Source organism: Mesoplodon mirus, assembly GCF_964341445.2.
Source record: "Mesoplodon mirus genome assembly, chromosome: 5".
NCBI lineage: Eukaryota > Metazoa > Chordata > Mammalia > Artiodactyla > Ziphiidae > Mesoplodon > Mesoplodon mirus.
In genome coordinates this window covers 118,151,548-118,173,194 of record NC_138980.1, presented here as the reverse complement: position 1 = coordinate 118,173,194, position 21,647 = coordinate 118,151,548, and the positions used below count along the sequence as shown (strand labels likewise).

The following is a 21,647-nucleotide window of genomic DNA, read 5'->3' as shown; positions in this document are numbered from 1 at the left end:
GTGTAATAACGGCTCTACTACAAAATTTATGCCACATTTCCAATGTTTCTCTTGCCTCAGTGAAAATTACTGAAGGTCCTCCTTTATCATCAAAGCTCAAAGACATTTATGCCATGGCATACGGTAAGTAGATGTGAAAACTGTTTATCATCATGTAGTAAGTTACACAAGATTCCAGTTCAAGTTGATAGACAAAACATAAACTAGATTTAAAGTGCTGTATTAAAAAACAAAAACACAGTTTGCATTTTGGGGTAATTAAAATGTAGAGACCCAACACTAAAAAGAATGAAAAACACGTGTAAGATTATCATTCTGTTTAGCTCTTTTTTACTCTAAGCATGTAGTCTTATTCCAAAAACAACAGTTAGCTGGTCAAATTTATGCTTAAGACATTGATCCATACTTAACCAGAGGTTTCAGAGGCGATAACACCAGTCAGGTATTCTGAATTCTTTTATGTTAAATAGGAACATTTTCTCAATAGCACTCTTAAGTCACTTCTCATTTATCTTCCTCCTTAAGAACTGCATAGGCTTGTTTTAAATAGTTTAAATACCTGTAATAAACTACAGTTTGCTAACAGTAGAGGTACTCTGGTTAATGCTCAAAATGATGTGGCCAGAGGAAAAGCAAGCATTATTAAATATGAAGGCAGTCCTTTCCAACACGAATTGAACCTTTTTTTTTTTCAATAAAAAAGCTAGTCCAAAAAGTCTCATTCTATAAAGATTTATCGTTTCCAAATCATGGTGAAAGGAACTTAAGTAATTTACCAATTTTGTTTTCTCTTATGTGCCTTAAAGATACCTCACTAAAAACTGGTATCTGACACAATAGAATGACATATGCAGAATGTAATATTGTAGTGACAGTACTGAGGTTGATTGTTACAGACATATTTAAACTCTGAATATTAAATGGTTACATCCTAATTATTTATATAGAACATTGGTCCAATAACAAAAATAGAGAACAGCAGCTGAAAATTTATCTCATTCAATGTTCAGAGATAAAAGGGTTAAACATTCTTTCCATTATTTTCTGCAGATAAGTCCTTTTTTTCATATTTAAATCTGATTGCAACTGAATTCTGGCATTTTTCCAATCTACTGTATGAAGAGGATGCTGAAGGCCATCACAATACAGCATACCGCAACATAAGGACTCTTCCGTTCACCTGTTGGAAAAAAGGTAGATATATTCACGTTGGTTAGCATAAGGTTATTACTTACTACAGGAAAGGGGCATATAAAAAACCAAGATAAAATTCTTGCCTATGAAGCCCATATATTTAGGGGCAGGGGTGGGCAAAACAAACTACATGCAACATAAAAATGAGTATACTCCAGAATGAGCTAAACTATACTGATCTATTTCTAAGACCACCTCCTTTTCATGCCTTTAGAAAACCCTTCATGAGCCATTTCAGTGTCACTGCATAAACCCAGATATTAAAAAATATAACACAGAGTGTAGGCTAAAGAGCCAAATGAAATTATCTCAAAAACTCAATTAAAACCAAAGAAATAGTGCTTGTTTTTTCCCTATAAAAAAGGGAAATTTCCACCTATAAAAAGAAATTCAACATACAGTTTCTAGCCATACTTTTTTTCTTCATTGATAGCAATTCATGACAATTATAAGGGGTAAAAAATAAGCATTCCTAGATAAAAATAAACAGAGGGTGTTCAATCAAACTGCATTTACAAAATCAACATAATGTAGAATGTTTAATAAAAACATATCAGAGAAAACTAAACTATTTCTGAAATGGATTTCATATCAAATCTTTTACAGTATAATTACTCTGGGTTAGAGATGTAGAACTTAGAACAACCACTTCTGTATTAGTCAATTTTCACATGTGTTTAAGGAGTGTTTGTTTATACTCAGAGACTTTCCTTTGCATGAAGTAGATCTGGAGTTGGCTTGTGAAACTGTCTTATAAACAGAGATCCTGCAATTGTGAGCTAACTCAAACTCATCTTGTTCTTTCCTGTTTCTTCAGTAATTGCAAGGCTGCACAAAGCACCAGGCATTTTTATGCTGCCTTGAGGGCACGTAAGAAAGGAAGAAGGAAGGAGAAAGAGTGATGTGCTACTTCTAGGAATAATCCTGGGTATGTACCTGGTTCCTTTACAGAGATGGTTTATACTCACCTCACCTGTGTTTTTCTATGATGTTTAAAATAATCTTTTCTAGTAACTAAGTTCCGTATTTCACTAGCAGGTTCAGTTAACTACTTCTGGAAAATGTCAATCTTGACCACTCTTATCAACTTAAAACCTTGAAGGTCATCTTCATTTTCAGAGCTTCCTCACTGAGATCATAGTGATACAGTCAAAAAATTTATATCTTTGTTCAATGGTAATATTCACAGAAGGCATTATACACATACAAATAAACATTTGGTGTTTTTCTGAAAGTTTTTTTCTATCCGTAGACATTTAATGGCCTGCATTCCAGCTAAAGGAAAAAATCTAGAAAGTGAGAAAATACAGTGTTTTTACAATATTATCTCAACTGGAAAAAAAAATCTTTTGAAACTACAAAATACCGTGGTTCCTCATTTTTTTAGCCATGCTGATTCTTTCAGGGTAAAAAACTCAAGTTATCCAACAAAACAACAACAACAACAAAACAGTCAGACCAAAATTTCTGGGAGATCTCATCAGGAAGCCTGTCACTCACCATAGGGCTGGATACTCTCACTGTCTAATATAGTCTTCTTAAACACTAAAAGAAGAAACTAATATTGTCCTAAATTTTCCATCTGCTGGAAATTAATTTTTGAGGAAGTTCTTCTCTTCCTCATCCTCCAACTTAGAATGCTATAATTTACATACGGGTTTCATTTTCCCGTTTTTAATTTTCTTAAAAGAGACTGCCATGTGGTAGAGGCTAAACATCTTTGGTTGAACTTGGGTTAGAATGTTACTTCTTGTCTGGTCTTAGGTCTCTATAAGTGAATGTGAAACAGTTGCTGTAATGTGATGTGTAACATGATAAGATGATCTGGCTGGGCCTTTTCCCATTAAAACTGTTTCCTTTCTTTGTGGATATATTCTGTGTCAAGATAAGAGAGGAGCATGTGGTTGAGAAAGCACCATATCACCATCAACATTTTCTAAACCACTTTGCCAAAATGAAAAGCTAATGCTTTCCACATAATTGGCAAAAATGAATAACTGAACCATTTAACCTATGGTATTCATATAGTCAAGACAGGAAAATGGAAATACATGGGCAAACAAAAAAAGGCACAGTTTATAATTAGACATAAAAATAGGTAGTACTACAGGATAACATGAAGAAAGCTATAAACTAGATGTCTGAAAACTTTAGCTATACTTTCAAGTAAAAATTGTGAACAAAAGGATCACCTGGATTGGCTACTAAATGGAGTTGTACATCGTTTTCTAATTTATTACACAAAAGGTGGATTTAAAATATCTTAATATTTTATTCATGAGCTAGCAACTTTAATGTTAGTATGACTCTAATCCAGTGATATTCTCTACTCCCTCAAACTGTCTTGCTCTTCCATATGTTCTCTCTCTTTTTTATTGAAGAATAGTTGATTCAATGTTTCAGGTGTTCAGCAAAGCGATTCAGATAGACAGACACACACACACACACACACACACACACACACATTTATACATATACTCTTTTCCATTACAGGTTATTACAAGATATTGAATATAGTTCCCTGTGCTATATAGTAAGTAGGTCCTTGCTATTTCTATTTTATCTATAGTAGTGCGTATCTGTTAATCCCAATTTCCTAATTTATCCCCTCCCCTTGCCCCTGCCTTTCCCCTTTGGTAACCATAAGTTTGCTTTCAATGTCTATGAGTCTATTTGTTTTGTAAATAAATTCATTTGTATCATTTTTTTTAGATTCCACATATAAGTGAGATCATATGATATTTGTCTTTCTCTGACTTAATCTCTAGATCCATCCATGTTGCTGCAAATGGCATTATTTCACTCTTTTTTATGGTTGAGTGATATTCTATGACTGCAATGAACATTGGGGTGCATGTATCGTTTTGAATTATGGTTTTCTCTGGATATATGCCCAGGAGTGTGATTGCTGGATCATATGGTAACTCTATTTTTAGTTTTTAAAGGGTTCTCCATAGTGGCTGCACCAATTTACATTCTCAACAACAGTGTAGGAGGGTTCCCTTTTCTCCACAACCCCTCCAACATTTACTATTTGCAAACTTTTTGATGTTGGCCATTCTGACCAGAGTGAGGTGATACCTCATTGTAGTTCTGATTAGCATTTCTCTAATAACTAGTGATGTTGAGCATCTTTTCATGTGCCTGTTGGCCATCTGTATGTCTTCTTTGAAGAAATGTCTATTTAGATCTTCTGCCCATTTTTTGATTGGGTTGTCTCTTTGATACTGAGCTGTACAAGCTGTTTGTATACTTTGGACATTAATTCCTTGTTGGTCACATCATTTGCAAATATTTTCTCCCATTCCATAGACTGTCTTTTCGTTTTGTTTATGGTTTCCTTTGCTGTGCAAAAGCATGTAAGTGTGATTAGGTCCCATTTGTTTATTTTTGTTTTTGTTTCCATTACTCTAGGAGTCATATCCAAAAATATATTGCTGCGATTTATGTCAAAGAGTGTTCCGCCTATGTTTTCCTCTAGGAGTTTCATAGTATCTCTTAAAATGGATTAAACAACTAGATGTGAGTTTATTTTTCTATGGTGTTAGAGAATCTTCTTAATTTCATTCTTTTACATGTAGCTGTCCAGTTTTCCCAGCACCACTTACTGAAGAGACTGTCTTTTCTCCATTGTATATTCTTGCCTCCACTGTCCTAGATTAATTGACCATAAGTGCGTGGGGTTTATTTCTGGGCTTTCTATCCTGTCCCACTGACCTATATGTCTGTTTTTGTGCCAGTACCATACTGTTTTTATGACCATACCCTTGTAATAGTCTGAAGTCAGAGGGCAAGATTCCTCCAGCTGTTCTTCCTTCTCAAGATTATTCTGGCTAATCGGAATTTTTGTGTTTCTATACAAATTTTTAAATTATCTGTTCTAGTTCTGTGAAAAACACCATTGGTAATTTGATAGGGAATGCAACTGAATCTGTAGATTTCCTTGGGTACTATGGTCATTTTAACAATATTGATTCTTCTAATCCAAGAACACGGTGTATCTTTCCATCTGTTTGTGTTATCTTCAATTTATTTCATCAGTGTCTTCTAGTTTTCCGAGTACAGGTCTCTAACCTCCTTAGCTTTATTGCTAGGTATTCGATTCTTTTTGATGAGATGGTAAATGGGGAAACTACTAGAGCTCATCAACGAATCTGGTAAAGTCGCAGGATACAAAATTAATATACAGAAATCTATTGCATTTCTATACACTAACAAACAACGAAATACCAGAAAGTGAAATTATGGAGACAATCCCATTATATTCTCTCTTTGTAGTTTACGTGAGGTATTATTACCAGCCTGTTCCTTAGCAAGATTACTTTTTTCCTTGAGTGACTTGGATCTTGAAGCAAGGAGTTTGGTGTATATATATTTACATTTACCATTAGCTATCAGCATTAGCCCTTGAGGGTGCTTTTTTGTCTCGTTCTCTCCCTCTTCTTGGTTACTTTTGAAGGGCTTAAGATTTCTTCTGTTGTTTCAGGGTTTGCATTGGGACTCTGCAAACGTGAACTAAAAGCATCAGAAAATACTGTCTCTTGGGGAGATTGGCCAAGATGGCGGAGTAGAAACACCCGGAGCTCACCTCCTCTCACAAGCACACCAAAATCACAACTATTTGCAGAACAACCATCAATGAAAAAGACTGGAATCTACCAGAAAAGATCTTCTACAACCAAAGACACAAAGAAAGAACCACAAGGAGACAGGTAGGTGGGAAGACTAGCTGTATAGTCAAGTCCCATACCACTGGGTGGACAACCCACAAACTGGAGAATAATTACATTGTAGAGATTCTCTCAAAGGAGTGAAAGGTCTGAGCTGAACATCAGGCTCTCCAGCCTGGAGGTCCTGCACTGGGAAGATGAGCCCCCAGAGCACTGGCTTTGAAGGCCAGTGGGCCTTAATTTCAGGAGTCCCATAGGACTTCGGGGAGAGAGACTTCACTCTTAAAGGGCACCCACAAAATTTCACACACTCCAGGACTCAGGGCAAAAGCAGTAATTTGATAGGAGCCTGGGTCAGACCTACCTGCTGGTCTTGGAGAATCTCCTGGAGGAGCAGGAAGCAACTGCAACTCACCCTGGGGACACAGACACTGGTGGCAGCCATTCATAGAGTTACTTCTACCATGGGGACACTGGTGCTAGCAGGTACCATTGTGGAATCTTCCCTCTAGCTTATTAGTGCTAGGACCCAACCGTGCCCTGGCCCAACAGTCTATAGGTGCCAGTGCTGGGACACCTCAGGCCAAGCAACTCACTCAGTGGGGATAGAGCCCCACCCATCAGCAGACAGGCTGCCTTAAGACCCCCTGAGCCCACAGCTGCCTCTGATCATGGCCCTGTCCAGCAGGGTCCCAGCATCCAGTTCCCCAACCAGTGGGCAGGCACCAGCCCCAGAAACTCCTGGAGCCCAGCCCTGCCCTTGCCTCTGGACCAGCCTCATCAGGTGGCAGACACCAAATGCAAGAAAACCACAATCCTGCAATCTGCAGACAGCCTGCCCACACCCCTCAGTAGGCCAGACCCTGCCCTGGGACCAGTTGGGACATGGTCCTGCCCACTAGCAGGCCAACACAAGTTTCAGGACACCCTGGACTCCATACAAAACTGTGTCAGGATCCCCTCCCCACCCCCCTCAGTGGTGCTGGGAAAACAGCTACATGTAAAAGAATGAAGTCAGAATAGTTTCTCATACCACATATAAAAATAATCTCAAAATGGATTGAAGACCTAAATGTAGGACCGGAAACCATAAAACTCCCAGAAGAAAAATTAAGTGGAACACTCTTTGACATAAATCATATTTTTTTTGGATCTGTCTCCTAAAGCAAAGGAAACAAAAGCAAAAATAAACAAATCAGACCTAATTAAACATAAAAGCTTTCACACAGCAAAGGAAGCCATCAGCAAAACAAAAAGACAAACTACACAATGGGAGAAAATATTTGCTAATGATATGACTGATAAGGGATTAATATACAAAATCTATAAACAGCTCATACAACTCAACATCAAAAAAACAAACAACCCAATTAAAACTGTGCAGAAGACCTGAATAGACATGTTTTCAAAGAAGACATAGAGATGACCAACAGGCAGATGAAAAGATGCTCAACACTATTAATCATCAGAGAAATGCAAATTAAAACCAAAAATGAGATGTTATCTCACACCTGTCAGAATGCCTATCATCAGAAAGAACACAACAAATGTTGCTGAGGATGTGGATGGTGGTGGGAATGTAAATTGGTGCAGCCACTGCGGGAAACAGGATGGAGGTTTCTCCAAACAGTAAAAATAGAGCTACCATATGACCCAGCAATCCCACTCCTGGATACATATCCGAATAAAACAAAAACATTATTTTGAAAAGATACATGCACCATAATGTTCAAAGTAGTATTACTTACAATTGCCATGATATGGAAGCAACCTAAGTGTCCATCAACAGGTGAATTGATAAAGATGTGGCACACACACACTCTCTCTCTCTCTCTCTCTCTCTCTCTCTCTCTCTCTGGAATACTACTCAGCCATAAAAAAGAATGAAAATTTGCCATTTGCAACCACATGGATAGACTTGAAGGTTTTTATGCTAAGTGAAATAAGTCAGAGAAAGACAAACACTGTATGATATCACTTATATGTAGAATCTAAAAAATAAAACCAAATAGTGAATATAGGAAAAAGTAAACAGATTCACAGATCTAGAGAACAAACTAGTAGTTACCAGTGGTGAGAGAGAAGGGGGGAGGGGAAAGACAGGAGTAGGGAGTTCAGAAGTACAAACTGTAATGTATAAGACACATAAGCCACAAGAATATATAGTACAACACAGGGAATATAGCCACTATTTTATAATAACTATAAATGGAATTTAACCTTTAAAAATTATGAATCACTATGTTGTACACCTGTATCTTATGTAATATTCTACATCAACTATACTGCAATAAAAAAAGAATACTGGCAAATAAAATGCATTTTAATTCATTTACTTACCAATCATTTGAGAGTCTACTATGTGCTGGGCACTGTGTTAAATGTTATTATATACATAGTGTTATGGGACAATGTATAGTATATATTGTTATCTAACCATAAACACAAACACACTTAAGGTGCTACTAATCTTATTATGAAAAGTTAGAAGATATCCACATTTACACAAAGTTCAAGTATGACCACATACATGGATTCAAAAGATGAAATAGTTCATGTTTTCTAAAAGCAACCAATAAGATTCTATGACCTAGCAGAGGGCGATTAGATGGTTGCTCAGCAAGCCTTTCATTAAACGGAAAAATCATCCTGTTATCAAAATGGTACACATCATACAGAATTGCATGCTCTATACTAAAGTATGTATGCATAAAACTATACATATGTCTGAAATCTCTCCAAAACCAGGAATGCATAGTATTTGATATCTGAATTAGAGAGACTTTTGTCATATTTTCCATCTCCCTGCTAATGAAGTATTATGAGCTATCTATGAAGTCTAGTTTTAAATAGTGTCAGGAAAAGAGTTAGGTGGAACTCTACAAACTACTGCAAAATGCACATAGTTGGGAAGGCTGCACTTTAAAAACTGACATTTGATTTGTTTGAATACAACAAGTAAATTGGCCAACAATTTACAGATGAAGAAGTGGAGAGGGATTATAGATAGATACTCACCAATTCTGGCACACTTCCAAAATATACCCAACAACCTGCAAAAGAATAAAAAAAAAGTAGCTACTGTTTACTGGGAAAGGTGAATTATTCAGAACTATATGGAGAATTTATTATATACTAGTATTTTAACTGCTGATGCTTTGCTTTAAACTGAAATGTAGTTGATGTTGAGCCACCACTTATGGAGAAAAGCAGGACACAATAATAGCTTATCAACCATCAATGTATAGAAACTGTCAGAAACTGAACATATGTTGCGTCACAGGTTAAGCCCAAAGTAAATTAATGTGAGAGTGGCAAAAATTTGCACCAGGGCTTACTATCAGAAGATTGATTCAGTCAACTTCAAGTGCTTTACCTTCAAAAGCAGAAAATACATATGCCCATTTAAATAAATGTTAACTTTGAGAAAACAGTAAATGGGAACAGTTGGTTCTGGATAAATTTTGACATTAAAAAATAAAACTCATACTGAAAAAACTTACTTCTTACTGAATATAGTTCTTTATTTAAATGATCTATAATCATGAACTCCAATGATAGCATTTACATAACTATAACATTAAATAAGGAGGAATACAAAAATATGAGCCTATATTTCAGTGTAATATATTCAATATAATATATTTCAACATATATATTTCAATGTAAGTGGAAAACCCTAGTTTCATATAATTGTATATGAAATTAACTAAATATGCCATTTAAAACACATATACTCTGGAAATAAGAAAAATTAGACTAATGTGTCCATTTCAGTTCTATGAATGAATATATTATGAATACATATTATATAGATATATCACTTATTTTGCATGCATTAAAAAATACCAGCTCAAAAAAAAGGACAAGTCATTCAATGAATAGAGATATTTTGAAAAAAAACACACTGTAGACAACTATTTTGTTGGTGTGACAAAAGAATAGAATTATAGTTACACATGGTTACAAATCAAGATAAATTAACATTACTTATTAGGACTGGTATAAGAAAATCATAATGTTTAAATTACAGGGAAATTTATAAATTTTTTTATTTTGCCCAAAGAGATGGCTGGCAATGAATCATTGTATTTGAATGGTTAAGACTGAAAGAAAATGCTGATTCAATTAAGTTCTATACACTTTCCTCCTTCGAAGTGTACAGTAAATTCCTGACATCAAAGCAAGAAGTCTCTTAGTACAGATTAAATGAAACGGGCAAAAATACAAGTTTATTGTGAGGGATGGGCATTCTGACAGGTGAAACAATTTTCTTCTCATAGGAATAAAAAGGACAAAAATCATATACATTCTTGAAAGCAAAGGATCAGGGCTAAATTGTGCCTAAGTTCAACCCTACTTAATTGGTTGCATAACTGTGGGCAAGTTATTTTACCTCTTTTATCTCTTTATCTCATCCTCATAGGGTTGTTACAAGGATTAAATGAGTTATTACACAGAAAGTCTTTAGAATAGTGATTAACATGCGCTGTGTTCAGTATTACACAGGCTAAAGGTGTATGTGACATAACTCCAGGTATCACTTAAATTGGCTTACATTTCATCAAAAAATGAAAGACAACTGGTTAGTGATCTGCAAAGCCCTGAATGCTTGATTCTAAAAGTCTATGGATTATAAAATGCATTACTGACTTAAAGCTTCTCTGGCTGAGGTACTCAGAGGCAGGACACCTGAAGTTCCTCTATGCTTAGGGCCCCACAGAATAATCTGAAACCACATGACCACAGTCAAGGTCTTTTCAGGTCTTATAGTCTAGAAATAACTAAAAGCCTCATTAGGAAATTGGTATAACACACTTAGCATATTGAAAGCTATTTAAATGAAAAAAATTTCCCAACTTGGCAACTTAAGAGATTAATTGGTACTGCTTTGGCCTTTTTCATGTATTTCCCTAGCTAGACATTTCTGTAATATCCCAAATGCTAAAAGGAACTTTCTTAGCTGGTAAAAACCAATGCAGATATGCTGCTTAGTTTCTATGGATATAAGCCAATAAGTATATCTGCTGATAAAACTATTAAGTCTACGAAAATATGAAGCAAGACAAAGTAGCAATCTTTCTTTGCTGCTTTTTAGTTCTATATTATTTGAGGCAGCAAAAAATTAATTTGTTATTTTCAACAGTGAAGTTATCAAGAACTCATTTTATCTAATTGGTCCAGATTATCTTCACTTTAGCATGGAATACTCACTATAATGAAAGGAAAGCTTATTTTTTTTAAATTTATTTTTTGCGGTATGCGGGCCCCTCACTGTTGTGGCCTCTCCCGCTGTGAAGCACAGGCTCCGGACGCGCAGGCCCAGCGGCCATGGCTCACGGGCCCAGCCGCTCCGCGGCATGTGGGATCCTCCTGGACTGGGGCACGAACCCGTGTCCCCTGCATCGGCAGGCGGACTCTCAACCACTGCGCCACCAGGGAAGCCCGGAAAGCTTATTTTGAGTCTCATAAAAATATGTATTACAACAGAACAATGACCAGTAAAAATTTCTTCTACAGAAAATACTTCACATGTACAAGTCAAAATAAAAGGGGCTTAACATTTATATAAATAGAAGCAAAGTTTTTAAAAAAAGCTTTGAAACTGTTGACTATATCATTATATATTTTAAAATGTGAAAATAGGCATGCTATTTCTTTGGTTTTTATGTAGGAGAAATATACTACTACTCAACCTCTACTGTAAGGTTGGCAGCCCTGAGAACTCCTTTTTTAATGTAGCATGTTATGGATGTATTCCTGCTTCCAAAGGAATGAGGAGCAGACATTTCCACATGCAATCTACTTTTTTTGTCGCAGCATCAGAAAAGTACAAATACACTGTTCTGCCACTATGAGATTATTCTTCAATGACATAAACACTTAAATTCCTTATTAGACATTATGTATTACATTAGAAAGCTAAACTAATGATCAATGATACTGTTTACTGGATTCTACCATATGCTTTAACTATAAGTTAATCGTTGGGGGTTGCAGAGGAAGGGTAGGAGGAAATAAAACTGGCTGGGTAGAAAGGCTTCAGGCACAACTAAGCAACAAAGAAGATTATATAATTTCAACAAAGGGACAAAGTATTGAGTGCTGAGTTCAGAGAAAAAGGTGGACTGATGAGAAGATAATGTCTACAAAGGAAGTGAGGCATTGTCAGAAAAACTGATGGACAAATAACATCTATTTTCACCTTCAGTAGGTTAAATAAAATCCCTCATGCCAATAGAGACAGACAATCAGTTTATTGGAACAGGATTATAGATTTTCATTATTCAAAACTGGTTAGGGGTTCTATTTATATCTTTATAGATGTTCAAACAAACCTATGTAATAAAAAGAAAGGAACAGTAACAAAAGCCAAATGATTTAGATAATAGGATGTTTGAATAAATGTTAATTATGACTCCAAAGATATAATAGAGTTGAAGGAAAGAGAATTATTTCCTCTCATGGTTGAGTATCTACTACCTGGCCTTTTGTAGGGGCTTTTTATTAGTGGAAAAGCAGAGTTTGACCTTGCAGGATCTTAATTTGGCCCTTTTCCTTTCATCAAAAACAAAAAAGGTGCTGGAGATAATTAATTATTTGTATGTGAAGTATTCTACTATTCCATCCTATTATTTCTTAAGATGATTAAGTGAGGTACAGGATCTTACCACAAAAGAATTAAGACAATTGTGAATTCAAGAAATAAATCTGTAAGGCAAAGAAAGTCTGCATAGTTTTCACCACATGGTCTCTGTTTTTTTACATACTTGTCCTTCTGGTTGAACTCAATATGCATTTCTGTATTAGGAACATGGCACTTAAAAATTTTAAGTCTTTGTGGTGTCATTTTTTTTTTTTTTTTTTTCCTTTTTGCGGTATGCGGGCCTCTCACTGTTGTGGCCTCTCCCGTTGCGGAGCACAGGCTCCGGATGCGCAGGCCCAGCGGCCGTGGCTCACGGGCCCAGCCGCTCCGCGGCATATGGGATCCTCCCAGACCGGGGCACGAACCCGTATCCCCTGCATCGGCAGGCGGACTCTCAACCACTGCGCCACCAGGGAGGCCCTGTGGTGTCATTTTAAGCTTAAATTTTTGGGGGGTGTGAACATATAATTAAAAGTGATGTGACATGCCCAAAACTTAATTTTCATTACTTTTTTAAGTAAGCTAAATAAATTTCTCCAAAGATGTTTGCTTTATGATACAGATGAGGAGCCTATATGATTAGACCAATCTTGGAATGAAGAGGCAATGTCTATATTATTATTTTTATGGACACAGCGCTAATAAGATGTTTAATGCTTTCAAAATATGATAACCAATTTTACTAATATTCTATTAAATACTAAGGCCAAATACTGTCTTTGAAAGTACTAAATTGTAGCTTCAATCTCCGAAAAAAATCTATCACATCTTTTAAAATACACTTTTTTTTTCAGTCCAACACATTTCAGGTCACTTCTGATATTTATATTTTTATTTAGTGAGCTTCTGTGAATATAAAGATTTGGATTTTTAAAAATAGGGAAAAAATAATATAAAAAGTTATTACAAACTAAATTACATACAGAAATTAAATTATTTAATGACTTTCAATAACTGACATTCAATATCTCTAAGAACTAATTTGGGTGATTAGACATTATTAGTGACATACCCAGTTTTATTCCTGTCCAGGAGGCTGGGTGCCAAGGATCGGATATAAGCACAGGTACATATAAGCAGCAAGATTACAGTCAACAGACTCTGAAAATTGAAAATGGCAGACTAAAAAGAGAAAAAGAAAAATTAATGTCACAAGATAAACTGCACAGGTAAAAAATGTCAATTTCATATTAAGAATCATACTTTTTTCTTCAAAAAGGCAAACAGAATGACATGTCTGAGAACACTTTAAAAGCAAAACCACAAGGTATTTTGAGAGCATACTTTCGTCTCCATTCTTTGGGCTAAGGAATTCAGAAGATGCAACAAAAATTCTAAATTCAAGAACTTAAAAACACTACCCAAAATGTCATGAATCCAAAACAGCTCACCAAAGCTTAACCAATAATTAATAGAGATATTATTCTAGGATCCCAGACTACTAGGCAGGATATGGGGTCTCCAAGCTCTGCAAGTAAGCTGGTTATATGACCTCAGTTGACTATTGGCTTCTCTAAATCTCTGTTTCACATCAGTAAAACTGGGTGGAGAATGGGGAGACAGACTCAATGCTGGCTCAAGTTTCTTTAAATGCTGAAATTCTTTTAGAATAAGAATGCTTTAAATTTAAGTAATCATGTTCTATTTATTGACTAATAACTACTAGCCTATTAGGTTTTGGTGAAAGAAAAGAACTTGCTCATTCACTGCTGAATTTTTAAAAGTTATTAAAATAAAATTTAACACAGGATTCTGTTCCTGAAGAAAACTGTTATATGTTTATCACAATACTCATCCCTGAAGAGTGGACATTGTCTATCAACTCTGAATCTCCAGCACCTGACTATGTGCCAGCCGCACAGTGGGAGCCCAATAAGAGATGACTGAATACAGAAAACAATTTTTAAAAAGTGCAGGAATACTACTGTACGTATAATAAAGAATAACATTTCCATTATATACAGGCAGCTAAAATATATCAATCTCACACAGTAGCCAGCAATATGCTTATTTAGTAAATTCAGAAGTACTTCCCGAGGGGGATCATGATGGCAGAGTAGGAGGATGTGAAGCTCACCTCCCCCAACAAACACATCGAAAATACATCTACATGTGGAACAATTCTCACAGAAAACCAATGGGAAACGGGCAGAAGATCTATACAACCAAAGCTGCAAGAAAGACCTCCATGTAAGTAGGTAGGACAGGAAAAGAAAAAAATGGATCAGGATGGGACCTGAGCCTCTGGGGGGGGATGTGTAAAGGAGAAAAGGTCCACACAGGCAGGCTTAGGGAGACCCCTTGCCTGCTGGGACAGACAGAGGGGCTAGAGAAGCCTGGACTTTACTTGAGAGGAGTATGCGCAGGCTGGCTTGCTAACAGTCACGGTGGAGGGAGACTGGTGCTGGCACCTGTACCTCACCACACTTCCCAATCAAAGTGTGAATCTGGTGGGGCTACAAATACCTACAGCAGCTAAGCAGTGAATCTTGGCAGACAAACCCTAGGGAAAGACTCCATCTAGCTGCAAGGAGCTAGTCCTGAGGGTCTGGGGTGTGGTCCAGGTCTAACAACAGAGTGCACTGTCCCGATGTCAGCACTCCTAAGGCGGGGGTGGGGGGAAAGGGGGTGGGTCTGGGCTTTGTCAGCAGCACCTGGTGGAGCACAGAAAGGCATATATCTGGTACAAAGCCTCTAGGGAGGAGTACTCAGTGCTCCAGTTCTGCCAACCCCACACCTCTGCTTGGAGTTGGATCTGGGGTGGACAGGTCCTGGGAGAGGCCTGCCACAGAGGCCGTCAAGGTCCCAGGCAGCAGCCCAACCATCTTGATTCATGCAGCCACAGCACCCTGGCCCCCAGCGCCAGCCTAGTCCATACCACAGCCTAGCACTACATCTAGGACGAACACAATGGAAAAAGGGAAGCAACTTTGGACTGCATGGGAGGTACATAGGTTCACCGTGACCACATGGGCCTCACCTGCTTCAGCGGTCACCTCCTTTGGGACAGGGCACACACTCAAGGGCAATGGAGCCTCATCAAATCCAACCCTCAGGGCTTCTACTCCAACAACTGGGGAGGAGGCCCTGACTCCAGCAGGCCATGGAGCAATGAGGGGGCTCTGCCTAACACCCAGTGCAGGCCCTGGACACCAAAACACCAATCACATACCCACCAAGGGGATGACAGCCAGCAGACTCTGGGGAGAAGAGGTGGCTGGCATCCATACCAAAACCAGCCCTCACACCAAAAATACTGGACTCACACAGAGTACATATGATGCTCCCACGTTGAAAACACCCCTTCAAGACCACAGTAGAAAACGTTTCTCCTAAATTCAGACAGAAGAAGTTAAGCAAAATGAAAAGGGAGAGGAGCTACTCCCAATTAAAAGAACAACAGACATCCCCTGAAAGAAATGAAGCAGACCTCACCAGTATCCTAGACCCTGAGTTCAAAAAGAAGATAAGAAAAATGCTAAAGGAATTAAGATTACCAATAGAAATGCAGACCACTGTAACAAGGAACTAGGAACTACAAAGATGAAGCAATCAAAATTAGACATCTCAAGTGCTGAGATAACAACCAATCTAGAGCAATCAACAGCAGACTAAATAACACTGAAGAACAAATAAGTGATCTGGAGAACAGAATGATGGAAATCACTCAATCAGAACAGCTAAAGAAAAACAAAATTTAAAAATGAAAACAACTTACGAGATTTCTGGTATAACATTAACCATACTAATGTTCACATTACAATGGTCTCAGAAGAAGAGAGGTAAAAGGGGATTGAAAATTTATTTGAGGAAATTAGGGCTAAAAATTTCCCAAGTCAAAAGAAAGAAACAGATATCCAGGTACAGGAAGCACAGAAGGTCCCCAAAAAGATGAACCCAAACAGACCTATACCAAGACATATCATAATTAAAATGGCAAAAGTTAAAAACAAAGAGAGAGCTCTAAAGGCAGCAAGAGAAAAACGAAGAGCCATATACAAGGGAATCCCTATCAGGCTATCAGCTGAATGAATTCTCTGCAGAATATTACAAACCAGAAGGAAGTGGCATGATATACTCAAAGTCCTGAAAGGGAAAAACCTGCAACATACTTTACCCAGCAAGAATATCATTTAGAATAGAAGGAGAGATAAAGAATTTCTCAAACAAGTAAAAACTAAAAGAATACAGCAATACTAAACCTACCCTAAGGTCTCCTCAAAAGAGAAAAGTAGCAAGAATTTATACGAAAGTGAAAATTACAATAGGAAAGGCAAACATATAAAAGAATTGAAGATCATTTAAATAAGACATTACATTGATTAAAAACAAGAAGGGACTTCCCTGTAGCGAAGTGGTTAAGAATCCACCTGCCAATGCAGGGGACACAGGTTCAATCCCTGATCCAGAAGATCCTACATGCTGAGGAGCAACTAAGCCTGTGTGCCATAACTACTCAGCCTGCGCTCTAGAGCCTGCATGCCACAACTACTGAAGCCCACGCACCTAGAGCCTGTGCTCCGTGACAAGAGAATCCACCACAATGAGAAGCCCATGCACCGCAACAAAGAGTAGCCCCTGCTCACTGCAACTAGAGAAAGCCCATGTGTGGCAATGAAGATGCGATGCAGCAAAGACAAAAACAAAAACAACAACAAAAAAAACTGTAAAAAGCAAGTAGAGATAGTTATGGATCAACATACTTGAAAACCCAGTTCACCACAAAATAAAAAACATACGATAGATTCACAAAAATCAAAAAGAAAGGAACTCAAGCATAATACAAAAGAAAATCATCAAACCACAAAAGGAAAAAGAAGAAATCAACAAAGAAGTACAAAATTAACTGGAAAACAAGGTTTAAAATGGCAATAAGCACATACCCATCAATAACTACTTTAAATGTCAATAGACTAAATGACCCGATCAAAAGACACAGAGTGGCAGATTAGATAAAAAATAAGAACCTACAATATGCTACCTACAAGAGACTCACTTCAGGGCTAAGGAGACACAGACTGAAAGTGAGGAGATGAAAAAAAATATTTCAGGCAAATGGAAATGACAGTAAAGTGGTGGCAGCAATAATCATATCAGACAAAGTAGACTTAAAGTCCATAAAGAAAAAGGACATTATACAATGATAAAGGGATCAATACAATTAGAGGATATTACACTCATTAACATATATGCACCTGGTATAAGCATCTAAATATATATCAATAGAATACTAACACATAGAGGGAGAAACTGGCAGAAATACAATAATAGTAGGAGACTTTAACATCCCACTGACATCAATGGACAGATCTTCCAGACAGAAAATCAGTAAGAAAACAGATGTCCGAAATGACACAATAGACCAGTTGGACTTAACTGACATCTACAAGACACTACATCCCAGAAAACCAGAATACACATTTTTTTTCAAGCGTACATGGAACATTCTCTAGGATAGACCACATACTGGGTCACAAAACAAGCCTCAACAAATTTAAGAGCATAGAAATTATTTTAAGTATCTTTTCTGACCACAATGGTATGAAACTAGACATCAACCACAGGAAGAAAAATGGGAAAACAACAAACATATGGAGACTAAACAACATGCTACTAAAAAAACCAATGGGTAGGGGCTTCCCTGGTGGCGCAGTGGTTGAGAGTCCGCCTGCCGATGCAGGGGACACGGGTTCGTGCCCCAGTCTGGGAAGATCCCACATGCCACAGAGCGGCTGGGCCCGTGAGCCATGGCCGCTGAGCCTGCGCGTCCGGAGCCTGTGCTCCGCAACGGGAGGAGGCCACAACAGTGAGAGGCCAGCGTACAGCAAAAAACAAACAAACAAACAAAAAAAACAAAAAACCAAACCAAAACAAAAACCAATGGGTAAAGGATGAAAAAAGAAAAAAAATCAGAAAATACCTTGAGACAAATGACAATAAAAACATAACTTTACACAATCTATGGGATGCAGCAAAAGTTGTTCTAAGAAGAAGTTCATAGCAGTACAGGTCTTCCTCAAGAAATAAGAAAAATCTCAAATAAACAACCTAACCTACTACCTAAAAGAATTAGAAAAGAACAAACAAAACCCAAAGTGAGCAGAAGGAAGGAAATAAAGATGAGAGAAGAAATAAAGATTAAAAAATCCCCAAACTAACAGAAAAGATCAGTAAAACGAAGAGCTGGTTTTCTGAAAAGATAAACAAAATCTACAAACTCTAGCCAGGCTCACCAAGAAGAAAAGAATGGGCCCAAATAAACAAAATAAGAAATGAAAAAGGAGAAATAACAATTGATACCACAGAAATCATAAGAGAATACTATGAATAACTATATGCCAAGAAATTGGACAACCCAGAAGAAATGGACTAGTTTCTAGAAACACACAGCCTGCCAAAATTGAGTCAAGAAGAAACATAATTTTTAACAGAACAATCAAAGTGAAATAGAACCTGTAAGAAAATACTCCCTGCGAACAAAAGTCCAGGTCTGGATGGCTTCACTGGGAATTTCTACCTAACCTAGAAAGAACTTAAACCTATCCTTCTCAAACTGGTCCAAAAGGTTGAAGAGGAGGGAACTCTACCAAATTCATTCTATGAAGCCACTATCACCTTGTTACCAAAGCCAAAGACACTACAAAAACAGAAAATTATAGGCCAATACCTTTGATGAATATAGATACAGAAATACTCAAAATGTTAGCAAACTGAATCCAACAATGCGTTAAAAGGATCATACACCATGATCAAGGGGGATTTAGCCCAAGGATGCAAGGATTTAACAGTATCCACAAATCACTCAATGTGATATACCACATTAGCAAATGGATGAATAAAAATCACATGATCATCTCAATACATATAGAAAAAGCAAACAAAATTCAACATCCATTCATAATAAAAACTCTTGTGAAAGTAGATACAGATGAAACATATCTCAACACAATAAAAGCCATTTATGACAAACCCACAGCCAACAATACTCAACCCTGAAAAGCTAAAGGCCTTCCCACTAAATTCAGGAACAAGACAAGGATGCACACTCTCACCAATTCTATTCAGCACAGTATTGAAAATCTTAGCCACAGCAATCAGACAAGGAAAAGAAAAGGTATCCAAATTGAAAGGGAAGAGTAAAACTGTCTCTGTTTGCAGATGATATGATACTCTATTTAGAGAACCCTAAAGTCTCCACACAAAAATTAGCAGAATAAATGGGGCTTCCCTGGTGGCACAGTGGTTGAGTCCGCCTGCTGATGCAGGGGACAGGGGTTCGTGCCTCGGTCTGGGAAGATCCCACGTGCTGTGGAGCGGCTGGGTCTGTGAGCCATGGCCACTGAGCCTGCGCGTCCGGAGCCTGTGCTCCGCAACGGGAGAGGCCACAACAGTGAGAGGCCCACGTACCGCAAAAAAAAAAAAAAAAAAAAAAAAAAAATTAACAGAATAAATGAATTCAGCAAGGTAGCAGGATACAAGATTAATATACAGAAAGCCATTGCTTTTCTTTTCACTAACAATGAACTATCAGAAAGAGAAAGTAAAAAAACAATCTTGTTTAAAATCATCTCAAAAAGAAAAGAAAACCCTAGAAATAAATTTATCCAAGGAGGTGAAAGACCTATATGCTGAAAACTATAAAACACTGATAAAGAAAACTGAAGATAACTCAAAGAAATGGAAAGATGTCCCATGCTCTTGGATTGGAAGAATTAACATTGTTAAAATGGCCATACTACCCAAAGCAATCTACAAATTTAATGCAATCCCTATCAAAACACCCATGACATTTTTCACAGAACTAGAACAAATAACCCTAAAATTTACATAGAACCACATAATTCCCAAAATTGCTGAAGCAATACTGAGGAAAAAGGACAAAACTGAAGGCCTAACACTTCCAGACTTCAGACAATAGTACACAAAGCTACAGTAATCAAAACAGCATGGTACTGGCACAAAAACAAACATACAGATCAATGGATAGAACAGAAAGCCCAGAAATAAAACCACACACCTACGGTCAATTAATCCAGAACAAAGGAAGCAAGAGTATATAATGGAGAAAAAACAGTGTCTTCAACAAGTGTTGTTGGGAAAGCTGGACAGCTACACATAAATCAATGAAACTAGAATATTCCCTCACACCATATACAAACTCCAAATGGATTAAAGACCTAAATACAAGACATGACACCATAACTCCTAGAAGAAAACATAGGCAAAACATTCTCAGATATAAATTGTAGCAATATTTTTTTTAGATCAGTTTCCCACGGCAAAAGAAATAAAAGCAAAACAAACAAATGGGACCTAATCAAACTTAAAAGTTATTACACAGCCAAGGAAACCATCAACAAAATGAAAAGACCACCTATGGAATGGGAGAAAATATTTGCAATGGATGAGACCTACAAGGGGATAATATCCAAAATACACAAACAGCTCATACAACTCAATATGAAAAAAACAACCCAATCAAAAAATGAGCAGAAGACCTAAAACTAAATAGACATCTCTCCAAAGAAGACATTCAGATGGCCAATAGGCACATGAAAAAATGCTCAACATCACTAATTAGAAAAATGCAAATCCAAACCACAATGAGATATCACCTCACACCCATCAGAATGGCTCTCATCAAAAAGTCTACAAATAACAAATGCTGGAGAGGGTGTGGAGAAAAGGGAACCCTCCTATTCTGTTTGTGGGAATGTAAATTGGTGCAGCCAGTATGGAAAACAGTATGGAGTTTCCTTAAAAAAGGAAAAATAGAGCTATCATATGATCCAGCAATCCCACTCCTAGCCATATATCTGGAAAAGATGGAAACTCCAATTTGAAAAGATAGATGCACCCCAGTGTTCATAGCAGCACTATTTACAATAGCCAAGCAATGAAAACTAGTCAAGTGCCCAACAACAGTGGATTGGTTTAAGAAGATGTCACACACACACACACACACACACACGCACACACGCACAAACACACAATGGAATATTACTCAGCCACAAAAAGAATGAAATACTGCTATTTGCAGCAACATGGATGAACCTAGAGAATATCACACTAAGTGAAGTAAGTTAAAGACAAATATCATATGACATCACTTATACGTAGAATCTAAAACATAATAC

General features: G+C 37.3%; 1 protein-coding gene across 1 annotated transcript in view; it reads right to left on the bottom strand.

Annotated features, from left to right (window-relative positions):
* Positions 1-204: 204 nt before the first annotated feature.
* The window catches only part of TMEM167A (transmembrane protein 167A), a 33,751-nt gene continuing 12,308 nt past the window's right edge, over positions 205-21,647 (bottom strand). Inside the window, exons 2-4 of the mRNA XM_082623127.1 lie at positions 13,523-13,632; positions 8,883-8,917; positions 205-1,180 (exon numbers count right to left, since the gene is read on the bottom strand). Coding sequence (XP_082479253.1) covers positions 1,110-1,180; positions 8,883-8,917; positions 13,523-13,632 — 216 coding nt within the window. The 3' untranslated portion in view covers positions 205-1,109. The remainder of the gene's footprint in view (positions 1,181-8,882; positions 8,918-13,522; positions 13,633-21,647) is intronic.